Source organism: Anabrus simplex, chromosome 1 (assembly GCF_040414725.1).
Source record: "Anabrus simplex isolate iqAnaSimp1 chromosome 1, ASM4041472v1, whole genome shotgun sequence".
Classification (NCBI taxonomy): Eukaryota; Metazoa; Arthropoda; class Insecta; order Orthoptera; family Tettigoniidae; genus Anabrus; species Anabrus simplex.
The window spans coordinates 1,598,010,272-1,598,028,413 of record NC_090265.1 but is presented as its reverse complement, the minus strand read 5'-3'; the positions used below and the strand labels follow the sequence as shown (position 1 = coordinate 1,598,028,413).

Genomic DNA, 18,142 nt, shown 5'->3' with positions numbered 1-18,142 from the left:
ACAGACTGGAAAGTTTTTATTACATTTAATAAGTCAGCACTGGAAAATATGGTTTCTTTCTTAACAAAATGTTATCGTTCCAATTGTTGCTCTGCCTGTGGTGTACAAATCCTGGAACATGTACGACACAGTTAATTGGTTGCCTATGTCCTAGTCATAGACCATCGCCTCCTCATCCTCAAGAAATCAGCTTCATTTTCCGTATCAAATCCTATTTGCAAAGACTTAATAACAAGGTGGAAGGTTTTTATTGTTATTAAGTCCTCATACTCATCCAACCCACCTGAATACCCTGTGCCACAACTCATATGGCCCATTACAGGGCCAAATAAATAAATCAGTCTCTTGAAGCTATCAAGTATTCCAGGCAATTGGCAGCAAAATCTATAAAAAATACTTGTGTAGCATTCGAACCTTCGAGCACTGTCCACTGTCACAACTCCCATCGCACCCCTGCCAAGTGAGCTATTGCGAAGCTTGACATGCAGCGCACAGTTTCCAGCTTATTCAATACCTGCTCCTGATCTGTGTGTGCACCTCCTGTAGTAAGGTACTGGTTCTTCATATCTGAGCTCGCTTTACGGGTTCATTTAAGGTACCCATAATGAATTAATAGTGGTGCTCACTATTCCTACTGTCTTCTAGCCTGAAAACACACATCTCATTATATTACCCCAGATTAGGGAGAGGGACTGATGTATTTCAGAATTGTAGTAAAAGCAGCGGGATTCAAAAAACTAAATCGCAAGGGGCTGGTGAATCGCACAGTATATATTTTAGGCGTGTGCAGAAGTGACGCTGAGTGTTATGCGCAGTATTATTATATTTTTGGTGGTAAAGAGTGCAGTGCAATACTCCAAAAGTGCTACAGTCGCTTCAGAGAACCCTCCTGGATACCTGGAAAACGTAATTCTATTGGAAAAACTATTGGTGAGTGAAAAATGTACTCTTAACGGTTTGACGTGGTGCAGTGCTGAAAGTCTGGGGATGGCAGCCATAGGTCGGCCTCGGCGAAGGGACGGGAGCGGTGTTGTCAGACTGCCTGTAGATAATCAGCCACTGCTGTGCTTGGCACTTGCCCTAAGTGGGGACATCGAACTAAATCCGGGTCCACAACAGTGCACAATTTGCGGAAATAGTGGTAGGAGGAACCAATTATTTGTCCACTGTAATAATTGCTCGCTAAAAGGCCTTAGAACCTACGCAAAAGTCTCAGTGTCTGAATTCAGAAAAATAAAGAACGGTTCCCATACATGGTTATGCTGGAAGTGTGAAATGCCGCTGTTATCAGACTCGTTCTTTACAGTTACCAGTGATACGCCCAGTGACTTAGTAAATAATTCTAAATGTACATATGTAAATAAAAATATATCACTTTTTGCCTTCAGTGCGTGCAGTATTATGTGACCTGGACGGTTACAAAATATCCACGCATCGCTCGAAAGCCTTGACCCGACGATCGTATGTGTCAATGAGACGTGGTTGTCCAGCAAAATTAATGACTCAGAAGTGTTCCCTGACTCGCTGATATTGTTCCGTAAAGACCAATCCCACCGCTCTGCAGGGGGAGTTCTAATTGCAGCCAAGCCAGAATGTAATCCAACTCAAGTTCATCACCTGGAGACAGCAGCCGAAGCACTGTGGGTGGAAGTGACATGCAACAAACGCAAATTCCTTATTGGATCAATTTTTCGCGCCCCTAAGTCGTCACCGGAAATGAACGATGAACTAATCCTCTCTCTCGAGCGTGTGCAACATGTACAACAAAATTACGATGCCATTTATATTGTCGGTGATTTCCACTTAGAAATTACGTGGTCCAGAAATGCTGCACCTGTTCCAAATAACCCCCTCGCCAATAAATTCCTTTCCGCTTTCTATGATTTATTCCTTCATCAATTAATGTTCAAAGCCACGCGTATTACGCAAACAACACGCTCAACCCTTGACCTTTTCCTAAGTAATATACCACAGTCCGTCCAATCTCTTAATACTATTCCTGGATTCTGTGACCATCAGGCAATTCTCGCAACACTGACCCATATAAAACCATCCCCCAAACTCCATACCAGAACAGTTCATAATTTTTCCCGAACAAACTGGAACGATCTATCCACTTTACTATCCAACCGCCTCCCCGTTCTCACCTCAGATTTCACCGGCAGTACTGACATAAACAAGATATGGAACGACTGGAAGAAAATTTTCTTTCAGTGCGTAGAAGAAACCACACCAACAGTAAATATAACCAGCAGATGGAAATCTCCATGGATTACCAAGGAGATAGTGCGAGAAATTCGAAGAAGGGACCACCTGTACCAGAAATGGAAAAGAAATCCAACCGATTATGAGTGGGAGAAATACAGGCTGGCTAGGAACAAGGCTAAACAATCTATCAGAGATTCCTACGATTCTTACATCCACAGTCTCAACACCAACTCCAAGGAACTCTGGGCTCTTCTCAGAAGTAAAGGTTGCAACAGAGCTCCATCTGTATTTAAACATAACGGTACGGCAGTCTCCACACCACAAGAAATTGCAGACACCTTCAACAGGAAATTTAAAAGTAACTTCTCCGTACCTACTGAGGAAGAGAACATGCTATATTCAAGGACAACATCTACCCCTCTCTTCCCTCTAACCAACCTGTATTTCTCAACGAATGAAGTAAAGGAGAGCCTTCTGAAAACAAGACCTCATGCCGCGACCGGGCCGGACCGAGTGCCAGCAAGAATTCTCAAGAATTGTGCAGTCGCCTTGGCGCCCTCGCTTTGCGCTTTCTTCAACTGTTCCATTAATACCGGGTCTGTACGTTTGGAGTGGAAAGAAGCCAACGTAGTGCCAGTTTTCAAAGATGGAGATAAGGAAAACGTAGATGATTACCGCCCAGTTTCTCTAACATCAGGGGTCTGTAAATGTATGGAACATCTAGTTGCTAAATATATGTTGGATTTTCTCAAGGAGAGAAACCTGCTGAACTCAAACCAACACTGCTTCATTCTGGGAAAATCCTGCACAACACTTCTAACAAAAGTCATTGATGACTGGCAGTTCTCTTTGGAGCAGACTGATGTCTCACAAATAGACTGTGTGACTCTGGACTGGAGCAAAGCTTTTGACCAGGTGTCACATCAAAGACTTCTGTTAAAACTTAGCAAGTACGGCATTCAGGGTAAACTGCTGTCATGTTTGAGGTCATTTTTGGTGGGTCGAACTAGTGATGGGCATATCGAATGTTTCCTGCTATCGATTGTTAAACGATAGTCCAGGAGAACAACCGAATGTTTTTATTCGATAGTTTTCATTCGGTTTCCGAATTGCTGACATTCGTTACGGTAGTTACTAATTACTGCAATATGCACGCTTTTTACAGTGTACGGTCTTATATTTACTCTGATCCTTGCAGTTTCGGCTCCCACAAGATCTGTGCTAATCATTAGGAACAATTTATAGAATACTCATTATTAACATTATGGACACTGGGACCACATAGGCCTACTTATTTTAATATGAAATATTTAATGGTGCACTTGGTCAGTTTTAGGTTAGGCAATCTCTCTTCGTAGGAGGAAGTACAGTAAAATACATTTTTATTTATTTAACTGGTATCATGTCAAACAATATACATGTGCAAACAGCCGTTAAACATAGCTCTCTTCAAAGCTCTCATAGATTTTCAGATACTTACATTATATTTTAAAAAATTGCATTTTAACATGAAAAAATACAACCAAACCGCGAACTAAATGAAACACACATGTAATAGAGCAATAAGCATTTATATGTGCAGTCACTAATAATATGTCGTGGTAAAAAGTACATAAAGTAGCTAGATCAAATATTTTCATTCTGTGCACATAGAACAGGTTAGGATAACTAAAACAATATGTTAAACTTGCAGTGTAATTAATCAGACACTTAGGCTACCACTGTCTTCCTATAATCAAAGATTTTTGTTCAGGAATATTAAAAGATCTAAATGTTTTGCTTTCAGCCTGTTTCTTCTTTCACTCATCTGGCCAGCTTTCGAAAATATTATTCCTGCTGGAACAGATGTTGCAGGAACTGCGAGATATTTCTGTGACAATGTGTATAAGAGTTCCATGGCAGATTTGTGTGTCTTCCAGAATTCTGCTGGACTGCTTCTTTTGCCCATGTAATGGAGAGAATAATATTTACGGACCATCATTGGATAATGTTTAAAATACGCGCGCGATAGTTGCTCTCCTAGACCGTAATACTATTGCATTGGTTCCTATTTGACTTACGTACTATCGTTTTGAGCGAAGTGGGAGCAACTACTGCAGGAGAATTCAGTATCGTATAGACCGAATGAAACATCGAATGTTGTTGAAAACAATCGAATGAAACGGTAGTTTGAGACTATCGAATAATTCGATAGTTTTCATTCGGAATGCCCATCGCTAGGTCGAACGCAATGTGTTGTGTACGGAGGAGCCAAATCAGACCAAACCACAATTACTTCTGGAGTAATTCAGGGCAGTGTGATAGGGCCCCTCCTGTACACGATTTATGCTCTCGACTTACCGGATTGTGTAAATTCGACCATAATGTCCAATAACGGACCATTATATTGGTATCATGGCGCAGTATGCCGATGACAGTCATTTACAGAGCCATGAAAAACAGTGATGATATTATAAAATTCCAATCGGATCTGGATAGTATAGCTCTGTGGTGTGAGGTAAATAGAATGTATATAAATATTAAGAAGTGTAAATATATAAGACTAAGCAGAGCTAAACAACCACTCCAGAACCAACCTACTCTATGTGGAATCCAACTGCTGACTTCTAACTCCATCAGACTGCTCGGTATTCACATTACGGACAATCTGAAATGGAATAAACACGTGGAGGAAGTGAGGTGTAAGGCATACAGAGGCTGGGTTTTGTCCGTAGATGTCTCTCGGGAGGAAGAAGTAAAGCCCTACGAACGGCTTATATTTCCCTTGTGTGGCCCATACTATTATATGGCCTTCCTTCCTGGCATCCGACTACAATGGAAAATTTGAGGAAACTACAAGATATCCAGCGATGAGCAGAACGTTTAATTAACAAACACATCCCCTTAAACACAGCCAGGTCATTGCCACCAGTGAACTCGTTATGTACACAAATAGTGGCCTTCCTTAGGAAATCCCTGACAGATAACACACACCTCTCCCCTTTCCACCGCCTGCAACTCAATTACCGCTCTGTTAAGAGGCCAAGGAGTTATTGTAACCTCCCTTCGCTAGAACAACCTCATATTTAAATGGGTTTTACTCAAGGGCTGCTCGTACGTGGAACCTTATACCATCTGAGGTAAAGCTACTTCCTCTTCCTCACTTCCTCCGCTAAGTAAAGAAAATCTATATGTAAATAGAAACCCATATGCGATGTATATAACTTGTATAAATTAGAATTGCAAGAAGGATGGGTGCAAGTACAGGTGTATGTGGGCGAATGTGTATGCGTGTGGGAGTGGTTGTGAATGAGTGTGTATACAGGGGTCTGAGTGAGAGTATAAATGGCTGGGTGTTCTTACTCTAATATTTTCAGGATAAATCAAGATAATTATTATTCTAAGGGTACAGTGTTTGTAGTGTAAATATGTAAATTTAAAATTGTCTACATAAGTTTGTATGTAAATATTCAGTAGAGTTTATGTACACATGTGGAGGTGGAGGCACTTACGTGTATGTGGGGCTTGCCCTTTCTCCATCTACCACCCCTAAATTGTACATGTACAGTTTAAGGAAAAAATAAATAAATAAATAAATAATAATAATAATAATAATAATAATAATAATAATAGTAATAAAGCACGGTATTGGTACGAGTGCAGTACTAGAGGCTACATCCAGTACTACTGAATTGAATTTCCGATCAGTGCATGAGTTTCAAGACCTTGTTGCAGATCATAAGACAGATATAAATATTTCAAATTTGGAATTGATAAATTATTTTGTGTTCAGGGAGCCTGAAATAGATCGTATTCCAGTGTCGGTGATTCAGGATATAATACCCATATAAATGATCCATTATTGGACAGGATATACCACGACACACGGTATTATGGCTGCTTCCCGACTTCTAAATTTCCTGGATCCACAATCCTAATATAGTATAGTATTTATTAATGAACATAACAGGCGTTCAGCCCCAAATACATGTTCACAATAATAATAAATAAATAAATAACTAATAAAATTAATAAACGTAGTCCAACCTAAGCCACCACTCTCCACCATATACAAAATAAAATGAAATGAACAATAAAACAAAAAGACCTAACGCCACGGTTCTATACCAGAACCAACTCCATCAACACCAGTTTACAACAACTCACGAATAAAAATAAAAGAAAAGATAAGACTAAGGATAACAACTATCCCATTTCTTATTGCTGGTCCCAAACTATCTTACCTCCTCAGCCTGGTCTATGTTTACATACTACTGCTGGTGTTGCAACTTTCTGCTTGTTATCACTCACACGTACCCACTCATCACACAACCTTCTTGCTTCAGCATTTTCATCACCTCTATTGTTCCCTGACCTACTCCAAAATAAGCTACAACAGCAACATTACACGATTGCATACCAAACCAGCCATAACACTAACATTGCGTTCAATCTTTCAGATTCCACCTCCTATAGTAAAAGGCTAAATAATAACAACAATATTCCGTCATTGCATTCCAATCCATCCTACCACAGCTTTTACCAATCCGCGTTAACATTGCTTCATTTCATTTCATTCCGCCATAACACTCCATAATAAAATTACCTCTCCATCTCCAAAAATTTTGGCAATGAATAACAAATACCAATCACGCATATACCAACACCTCTCCAACATCATATTTCTTCATCCTCTCCATACAAACAAACCAAAATTTACAAAATGATAATAAAATCACCTCTCTCCAGCTCCAAAAATTAAATACTCATACCAGACACCAATACAATAATACCACCTCCCAACTCCCACGAATTCAGCCGTAAATAAACCATCTCAAGACCAAACCATACATCACCTAATCATAAATACTAAGCCTTCAATACTTCCAACACCGCATTTCAACAATACAACACCAACTCCACATCATATACCACCTCTACTTATATCACCACTTCTCCCACACCACATTCCAACGATATAACACTTCATAAATTAATCATAACATATAATCATAAATACCAAGCCCTCAATATTTTCCGACACCACATTTCAGCAATACAACACCAACTCCACCTCTTATACCTCCTCTACTTCTTCTACCATTACACTCACCTTCTGCCATCTGCCATCTTATACCACCACTTCTCCAACACCACATTTCAACCCTATAACATATCATAACTTATACATCACTTCTCCATCACAACATTTCAGCCTCCACAAATAAATAACACATAATCATAAATACCAAGCCCTCAATATTTTCCAACACCACATTTACCACCACTCCTCCATCTCCAAATATCAACAATAAATAAACACACTTCATTACCTACATATTCAACCATGCTTCGACAATAACACTCACCTTCATCCACCACTTCTCCAACACCTCATTTCAACAATATAGCACCTCCTAATTTAATCATAGCACATACTCATACATACCAAGCCATCAAAAACTTCCAACACCACATTTCCGCAATATAACACCAACTCCACCTCAAATACCACCTCCACTTCTTCGACCATTACACTCTCCTTCTGCCCTCCACCAATTTCTACCACCACTTCTCCAATACCTCATTTCAGCCCCATAACACGTCATAACTTACATACCACTTCTCCATCACCACATTTCAGCCTTCACAAATAAATACCATCATATTCAGAATATACAAATTTCTCTCGGCACACATCACTAGGAGCTTCTCTCCATAACTATTTGTAATTTTGTCCTCACTCCTTCTACTTTCCAACAAACACATTCCATAGTCCCTCAATATTCACACCGTTCCATGTCCTCTGTATCTTCCATCCCTTTACGTACTTTTCCCCATATGTCTTTTAAGCTCCTACTTCTGACTTTACTCATAATTTTTTTACCTTCCTGTCGATCTGTCTCACCCCACATTTCTGTCAGATCTCTGTTCCTGTATCTGGCCCTACTCTGGTCAAGACTCCTCAAGTTTAACCTTGCCGTTACCTTTTTACCCTGCTCTTCCCTTACTTCACTGCATACACTTCCCTTACTTCTCTCTTCCCTGCAAATAGTCACATTCTCACTTGGCCTCTCTACCCGCACTTCTTCACTCCGAACACTGCTATTGGTCACTTTATCACTTGACACCTCTCCCTGCCTCTCTTCACACGGTACACTGTTACTTCTTGTATTTTGCCTATCCTCTCCACTAATCGCTGCACTACTCCCTTTTTCTTCAGCCCGCTTTGACTTCATCTCTAAGTCCATCCTCAGCACACTGTTATTTGTATTTCGCCTCACTTGCCTACAGTTTATTGCACTACTCTCCTTTTCTCCCTCTTGTTTTAACTTCGATTCTAAATCCATCAATCTATCCACAGACCAGATTCTCTTCCAGTTTCTGTCTGACACCACTAGATTTTGACCTCTGATAGTTGCCCTCAGCCCCTGTTTTACAGCCAGTATCTTGTGTTTTCTGAGTAGCCTCTCATTTCTGATCGCGTCAGTTCCCACGTCTCTCCTTATCCATATTTTATCCCTCTGGACATTTCCCGCATTTGCTAACACAATATCCGCCATCAACGTTGTAAACAATTGAACCTTTATAGGCCTATTGCCTCTAGTTCTCCCCACTCTCTGCACATCGTCAATATCCACTTCACTAAAATTTATTTTCATTTTTCCCTGTATTAGGTCCACTACTTTATAAGTTGTAATTTCTTTGACTTCACTCGTCTCCTCAGGCACTCCATAAATAAACAAGCACTTCTTCCTTCTATATAAAGTATTCGCTTCCACTTCTACTTTCAGCTTTAAATTCTCCTCTTCAAGTCGTCCTACTTTTTTCCTTAATGCTACCACTTCCTCGGTGTTATTTCTCACCTGTGCTGCTATGTCGTCCGTTTTTCCTCTTATCCATACTTCCATTTTTTCAATCTTACTGGTCTGTTCTTCAATCATCTCTTTTATTTGCCCGAAAGGGCAAACTTCTGTCAACACCTCTCGTACAGCTCTTTTGATTGCGTCCATATTTTCTCTTTCCTCATTTCTCCTAGATGACGGGCCTGGGTTCAACTCGACTCCCCCAATACATAATAAAATTATAATCACTGCTGCCGATAACAATAGTTCTCTTTTCCTCTCCATATCCATTTTACACCCACCTGGCTTCTTTTCTTCTTTCTTCATTTTCCTCTGCCATCTTCCTATTGTCGCTCTGTACTGCTCTATACCAATCATTGTTGGCCCACTTCTCGGCGACCTTCCAGCACTCCACACTCTCGAACTCCACTCCCCCTCCCAGGACTCACCACTCAATGCGACCTCCTTTGTCGGTGGCTTAGGCAAGACAACAGTCCTAATATGCAATAAAAATCCGTGGAACAGAATATGCTCAAGACTTGCTCACACTTTTGGACAGAAATGTGTGGGGTATTGAATAATAAAGGATGACCAATGTATGATTACAGCTAACTGGTTAGAGATGATGTTGGCTGATGTAATACACTTGGGAAAGATCAGTAGTGGAGAAGAGAGCCAACTCTAACTAGTTGATAGACTGATGTTGCAAACAACATTCCAGAAGTGCAGATGTTTGACTGATCAGCTGGGTACATAATCTAATAAGAGCAGATACTGAAAATTGCAATTTTGCACAGGAATATCTAATCTATCTAATTTAGATACCAACACAGTTGTGATAGTTTCTCTCATGTTGTGGGCTATAGCTGAGTTCCTGGTCTATAAATATGGGAAATTACATGTATATGATGACTGGTTAGCTTCTATTTATGTTTCTCTTTTTTCAGCTGATGTGATGCGTAGCCTGGGTGCTAAGCACATCCTTGCCATTGATGTTGGCTCTCAGGATGATACAGATCTTACCAATTATGGTGACAGCCTGTCTGGTTGGTGGTTGTTGTGGAAACGCTGGAACCCGTTTGTCACACCTGTTAAAGTCCCAAATCTTCCAGATATTCAGTCACGACTAGCGTACGTGTCCTGTGTCCGACAATTAGAAGTAAGTTAAACAAACCAGTTTCCTGTTAGAAGAAATAGTTCATATTTTGTCAGAATGTTTAAATCCTGAAATATATTGATTTTATTTGCAAGTTGGTTCATCATTAGTTAATTGCTTGACTCCTTGAGTGAATGGTCATTATACTCGCCTTTTGTTCAGAGGGCCCCAGGTTCTATTCCTGGCCAGATGTGGGATTTTAACTACATATGGTTAATTCCTGTAGCTCATGGGCTGGATGTTTATGTTCGTCATAATTAGGGCCGGATTCATATGCATGAAAAACTCGAAAAATATGCATGCAAATATGCAATAAAAATGTTGAAAATATGCACGAAGATGTGCACTAAAAATAAAACAAAATACACTTACCAAACGCGTTAATTTCAACTCAGTGGTAAATTGATAAACATGTTTCATTCCTTGCAAAATGATGCATGGCAGTAGGTTATCTACAGTTTTTCCAATGTTTTCATGGATCAGTGACTTTCTGTTATCGAACAGAATTAATTTATACGCTGAAAATGATCGTTCTATGTTGACGGACGTAACTGGGCAATACATGTACACTGGCACTGGCTGCTCGGAACATTCTTTTGGCAAAGACCGCCTGGCTCCACTTATGTAGTTGCTTATGGATTGAATCTTCTTCAGTCCTGGGTTTGAGTCCAATACCGCACTGAGTTTCCTTTTAACTTTGTCTCCAGATTCACCACTGACACCATTTAACCCATTCCAGTCTGGGTCTTAATATCCCTAACAGACGTTCTGGACTGGGCATTTTTAAGGATTTTTAAAAGATTATATCTCTGTACCTATAGGAGATATTTGCATGATTCTTTTTTCTTTGTGCTTGTTTGAATATCTAGTTTTTGAAAAATGCTGTTTGTATCATGTCAACTATCACTTGAGATTTTAAAATTGTTGATATATTATACCATGTTTTGCGAATGAAAAAAAAGTCTGATGGATAACTAAACAAGTACAGTTTCCTGAAATACTGTTATCTTTACCATATGTTGATAATATAAAATGTGCATTGCAAAAACAAAACAACAATAATGAGTACGATATAAAAATAATAATTTTTCAATAATAATTAAAATAATGAAAATGAGAGCTCTTATGAAATGTGATTTTAATTGATAAATTTTGTCAAAATTTACTCAAATATATAATTATTGTTCCATTTACCACATAAGACTTCTTCTTAATGTGCCATCTTCTAGCGAAGGTTGGCGGTCAACATGGCGATCTTGAATTTGGATGCAGCGACACGGAACAGAGACATCGTGTCAAACCCATACCAGTCTACGAGCTTCTTCATCCATAGAGTTCATCGTCGATCAGGACTCCTACGTCCTTCTATTCTTCCTTGTATAACAAGCTGCAGGATTCTGTACTTATCATTCCGCATTATATGGCCAAAGTATTCCAGCTTCTGCCTTTTAATGGTCAGCATGACTTCAGTTTTCTTTCCAAGTCGATCTAACACCTCGGAATTCCGGATTCTGTCTATCCATGAAATGCAAAGCATCCGTCTGTACACCCACATTTCGAAAGCTTCCAGTCTTTTACAGAGGGCTTGAGTAATTGTCCAGCCTTCCATTCCATAAAGTAACGTGGGAAAGACGTAGGCACTGACCAGTCGGAGCCTTAGGTTTAGTTGTACGTTGCGGTTGTTGAGCAGTTTCTTCATTTGCATGAAGATGCTTCTTGCATGTTCAATGCGGACCCGTATTTCTTGGCTGCAGTCTCATTTCTGGTTGATTTAACATCCTAGATACTGGTATTTTTGAATCCTAGTGATGGGTGCATTGTCGAGAGTGAGCTGCACGTGGACATCTTGCCGTTTACTGACGACCATGAACTGGGTTTTCTTAATGTTTATCTTCAGTCCTCTGTTGTTGCAAGCAATACCATGTCGTCAGCATAACGGAGGTTGTTTAGACGTTCCCCGTTGATAATGATGCCTATGGTAGATGGTTCTTCCACAGCTTCTGCAAGGATAGCCTCCGAGTAAATGTTGAAGAGTAGAGGCGATAATACGCAGCCTTGTCGAACGCCACAGCGGATGTCTATTTCTTCTGACAGGTTTTCCTCAATCTTGACTGCTGCTTTCTGACCCCAGTACAAGTTGGCAATAATACGAATATCGCGGTCCTCAAGTCTGATGTTCTGCAGAATTTCCATCAACTTCCCGTGCTGGACTTGTCAAATGCCTTTTCATAGTCTATGAAACATGGATAGACATCCTTGTTCATTTCCAAGCAATGCTGGACAAGTACTTGAAAACAGAAAAGTGCATCTCTAGTCCCAAGATTGATGGTTATGAATTTCATGTTTTTGGTCCGTATTGAACAATATATAAGTAATAATAATAATAATAATAACTTAAATGTTTCCACCTTTTCAATACAATATATTCACAAAATTACAAAATTATACGGTACTAGTTTCGACCCATTGTATTGAAAAGGTGGAAACATTTAAGTTATTATTATTATTACTTCTAGTCCCAAGACCATTCCTGAATCCGAACTGTGTTTCAGTTATCACTTCTTCACACTTAGCACGGATTCTGCAATGAATGATCTTTAAGAATATCTTTAGGATACGGCTCATCAGATTGAAGGTTCTGTGCTCTTCACATCATCTGGCATTTGCCTTTTTGGGGAGAGTGATAAGTGGACCTAAGCCAGTCTTCTGGGATTATTCCAGTTGAGTAGATTTTGTTGAATAGCTCTGTTAGAATACTGAGACCATTGTTGTCCAGGAGTGTGAGGAGTTTTGCATGCACTTCATCGGGTCCAGGGGCCTTTCCATTCTTCGTTTGGCAGATGTCAGCCTCACCTCGCCCTTCAAAATGGCAGGGGCTGTGTTTGCCTCGTTTACACCATGTTCGTTACGTCTGTCATCGTTGAACAGTTCTATATATATGACTTCCAGACCCTGAGTTTGTCAGTGATGTCAGTCACAATGTGGTTGTTCTTATCCACCAGAACATGATGCCCTCTATTATGATATAAACCAAGGCACTTCTTTATTTATTTTTTTGTAGATTAAAAGTGTCATTCTTTTGCTGCAGGATTTCTACCTCTTGACATCTGTCATCCACTGTTCTTTTTCAGCCACAATCTTTCTCTTAATTTCTTTGTGCACTTGGTTATATTTATTTATCTCTCAGTTTTCCATTTCTGCCGCTCATCCATGAGTTCCAGTATCTCAGCAGTCATCCACGGTTGTTTCTTGATCTTTTTATCATGTGTTAAATGGTGTTTCCCCGTGCCTGTTAGAATCTGTTTCATTTCTGTCCACAAGACTTCTATACCTGTATCACTGTTCTTCATTTTATTGAAACCTTTAGATAAGTCATGATGAATCCTCTTACGAATCTCTTCATTCTTGATCTTGCTGATGTCTATCCTCGCAGATCTCATGGTCTTACGAACTGTCTTGAAGTGCAGTGGATGCATGCCATCACAGGATTATGGTCTGATCCAATGTCTGCTACAGGGTAGGTTTTAACCGATTTGAAACTGTTGTGGAAGCGCTGGTTCACCAGAATGAAATCAGTCTGGTTTAGGATGATGTGTTCTTAGCAAGGGAAAATACAGTTTTCTAAACATAATTTGCCTTTGTGTGGTAAATTTTGAAACAATCTGGCATAAAAAGTCTTACATCACACAGTGGGCAATAATACATTGTCTCCTTCCTGGCCCATTTCCCATTTACCTTCTTGCTTCTGTCCCCATACGCTTTGCACCTTCTACATGGTCTGGGCTTGTTCTCAGTTGGTGGGATTTTTCTCCCAAAATGCCTTTCAGTGAGTCGGTCTATTGTTGTTCCAACGTCCATGGCAACAAATTCTTCCCCTACTACCAAAGGCAGTCTCACCAACAACACACACGACATTCTCAAGGGAAGTGTATGGTCGGTTTCTTCCAATTTTCTTGAATATTATGTAGCTATTCACTACGCCTTGAATGAAGAGATGAAAAAACAGCTTCTTCCACCACTTCATCGTTTTCCTCTTGAATGAATAGCAGGCTACAAGCTGGTCATTACAGTCCACTCCAGGTTTATTTGCGTTATAGTCCAATATAGCATCTAGCTTCACCATAACCTTTCCTTTACAGGGCTTTGCTCTCACTATCACTTCAGAAGCTGTACATCCATGTTTTGAAGATAGAACAGTGACATCTCTTGTGTCTTTCCATTTGTAGACCATCATGTTGGATCTGTGATGGAAAGTCAACTCTCCCCTCTTCAATTTAGCAGCGGCTAAACCTTTAGGCATCTCTTTCCTGTTGAGCATTACAGTCCCTATACCTAAGGTATCTCGATCCCATAAATATTGCAAAACAGTTTACTAGTGTAAAATCTGTCCATATACACACTATGGTATTTGCAAAAATAATCAGACAGCAACCTTTCGAACAAAGAAACAATCGAATAGTCATTTCCACAACCAGAGTACACTTCAATATTCAAAGCATAACCTGAATTAGATTCACACACAAGAAACAATTTTATTCCATACTTCTCTGGTTTGTTCTTCATGTACAGACGAAAGTGTATTCCACCACGAAAGGCACAAATTCCCTCATCGACGGTCAGATTTTCGGATGGGACAATTCCACCACTAAACTGTTTCACCAGAGAATCGAAATATGGCCTAACTTTGTGGAGAGGACCATGACCTGGTTGATCACGAGATATGTGTCATTGTCGTTAATGCAACATAGACATGATCATTTTGAATGTCACGTGACAGTAGCTTGCCAGCAAATGATGTCTGCAAAATAGGCGATGTCGACCAATAATCCTTCAGATTACTTTTTACAACTAAGCCCATATGCAGGATTATGGCAAAAAATGTGTACAGTTCAGATAATGTAACTGGAACCCATTGCTGCAACATACTATGTTCTTTCAATTTATTCTCCCGGCTGAGTTTTGAGATTGCGTTTGTGGCATACCTGCTGGCTTCTTGCATTATATTCTTGATCATATCCTTAGTGAAATTATACTCAAAGCAGTCGTACTCAGTGAAAAAAGAATCCAGTTCAATAGCAACTCTCGGAATCTCTGCATAAATCTTGTCTCTTCTTGGAGGTAAGTCAACTCTTACATCGTCCCATCCCAAATCAGCGTCTGTCATTGGTGCTTTACGATGCCTTCTATTCTTAGATTGTTCTGGTTCTGGGGGTATTTCATAGGCAGGTGCATTTTCTGAAGCATAAAAAAGGAGTTATAATAGTGAAGGTTGTCACATTTCATAACATAAACAAAATATATGGCAAAAATATTGCGGTCACTTGACATATTTAGGTTATGTTTACCTCCATCACTGGCACTGCTGTTATTATTCACAGTGTTGCATTCAAAGTCACCTCCGACATTGTAATCCCTCATATCTAGAAACAAACCAGACAACTTTACTAATATGTAAACAATCTTACATATACACGAGAACATACAGTAGGCCATAAAACGAACTCCAATCATAATGAAATGTATGAAGTTGTCTCAAATTCATATGTCAATAATATGTTCATTTATGGATAAACTTATAATTATATACCTTCATTATCATCTTCACTCTGAGTATCTCGAACATCACCCTTCGAGCCACTATCATCACATAAAATATTGAAAATATCACTTTCGTCAAGCACATGTTTTCTGCGAGAAGCCATGTCGTAGAGCTCACTGAGTGACATCTACTGATTTATGCTCGTCGAAAATATCGTAAATTCTCTGACTTAGACATATAATACTGCCATCTGCTTAAATACTCTCATAACTAATACATGAAGAAACACGATGTAACCACCAGAATGCGTGCATGGCTCATTCTCAATTTTTAGTGAATTGTCAAACCTTACTACAGGCTATGCCCGCAACGCGGCTTGAGCGTAATTTCGGCCGGTGTGAACTATGCTTGCAGTTAGACCAGAAAGAGTTAAAGAACTGATGGGTGTTTTGAATTAACCAAAGGGATTCGTGTAGGGATGTACCACGAGTTTCTAGGTCCTTAATTGCCTTTGAAAGAAACGAATAATGCACATGGACGAAACTTTGTACACAGTGCACTTTGCTTCACGAACACATGCAGTATGACTATCATCAATACTTTAAACTACATCTTTCACTTGATTAAAGTTCTCCTGGTAGAACGATATTCCGGAAAACAAAGTTCCCCCTCTTGAGAGAATAGGTTCTGGCGGAAGAGAAACGTGAGGCAGATGAGTTTTGTACAACTGTATACGTGTCGGTGCTTTTAGGAACAGATTTTTTCCCACTTGAAATTACTTTGTTTACAGATGGAAAGAGGGTGCGTATCTTTTCTGCATTGCGATGCCATCCATGGGCCAGACATGTGACATTGATGCGATTTAAAAAAAAAACTCGAACAGACTGACCAGCTTTCATCATATACGAAGCTGCATCTGTGGTTAAAAGGCACACTTTGCAACAGTAACTCTGTGATTCACTAAGCCACAAAAGTCGCAGGGAATCGTTCACTGTTAACAAATCTTGCAACTGTAGCATGGTTGGATTTTTATAGCACTTTGCACAAAAGTAAATGAGATTTACCAGGTTCTTATAGACATAATTTACCGACTTTGGAATTTGCAATGTATCGACCACACAAATCAGTTGTTTCATCTACTGATATCCAGACACAGTTCTCTCCTATATCAGATCGTATCGAATCAATGATGGAACCGTGCATTGAAAGTAAATAGTTCTTCCTAAAGATAGATTTGTCTGGTATCCGTTGATTAGCACAATACTTTTTAAGAAACACACGTAGATGTGGTATATTCAACCTTCATGCTAAAGTTTTAAAAATATCAGTGGAAAATATACTAACTTTGCCATGTTTCCACGTTGGTTAAAAGTAATGTTGCGTATTCTTACTCTGTTCTTTTGATATGAGATGTGAAGTTGTTTTCGAATCCTGTTCAGTTTGAAATTTTCATCGCATTTTACACTCTTCTAGCATACTTGATAGTACACTACATCACCGTCACTTGTATAGTCACTATTGCCTGATATCCACGGTTTAATTTAAAAAGACCTACAACTCTAATATTTAGGCATTTTAATTTGGTAAAAACAATGCAATAGATGAATAGCAAGTTAACAGATGAACACACTTGCTTAAGCAAACCTTGGGAGGCTACTCTAAGGAGGAAGAAATGTCAGAAAGAAGGAAATAGCTGTTGTGAAAAGGATCATTATCCGTATACCTGCTTGTATTGCGACACTGAAAGCATTTTCCTTGATCAGGGAAGGCTTCTCATGTTGCCAAGGGATGTACGACATATAGAGTTCACTAGATTTTCATTTTGTTCAGAAATCTTAGATAATCGATCACACATAGGAGAAAAATATCTGTATATGCACTAACGTTCAAAATATGCATTTGCATATGCGCATATGCATTTTTAAAGAATCCGGGTCCTAATATACATCTTCATATACATATAACTCATCACACTACAAACCACCACAGAAGCACGCAATAGTTTATATGTCAATCAATCAAATCAGTCACTACCGATATGCATTTAGGGCAGTTGCCCAGATGACGGATTCCCTATCTGTAGTTTTCCTAGCTTTTTCTTAAATGATTGCAAAGAAATTGGATATTTATTGAATATCTCCCTTGGTAAATTATTCCCCTTTCTATAAATGAACATTTGTCCTCTTGAATTCCAACTTTATCTTCATATTGTGATCTTTCCTACTTTTAAAAAGACTACTCAAACTTATTCACCTACTGAAATGAAAATGGCGTATGGCTTGTAGTGCCAGGATGTGTCCGAGGACTTCGGCTCGCCAGGTGAATGTCTTTTGATTTGACGCCCGTAGGCGACCTGTGCATCGTGATGAGGATGAAATGATAATGAAAACGACACATACACCCTGTTCCCATGCC

At 39.4% G+C, this 18,142-nt stretch overlaps 1 protein-coding gene across 3 annotated transcripts in view; it reads left to right on the top strand.

Annotated features, from left to right (window-relative positions):
- sws (patatin like phospholipase domain containing sws) overlaps positions 1 to 18,142 on the top strand; it is an 874,342-nt gene that overhangs the window by 708,172 nt on the left and 148,028 nt on the right. For all 3 annotated transcript variants that reach the window (XM_067138236.2, XM_067138235.2, XM_067138234.2), the window contains exon 23: positions 9,980 to 10,191. In XM_067138236.2, coding sequence (XP_066994337.1) covers positions 9,980 to 10,191 — 212 coding nt within the window. The remainder of the gene's footprint in view (positions 1 to 9,979; positions 10,192 to 18,142) is intronic.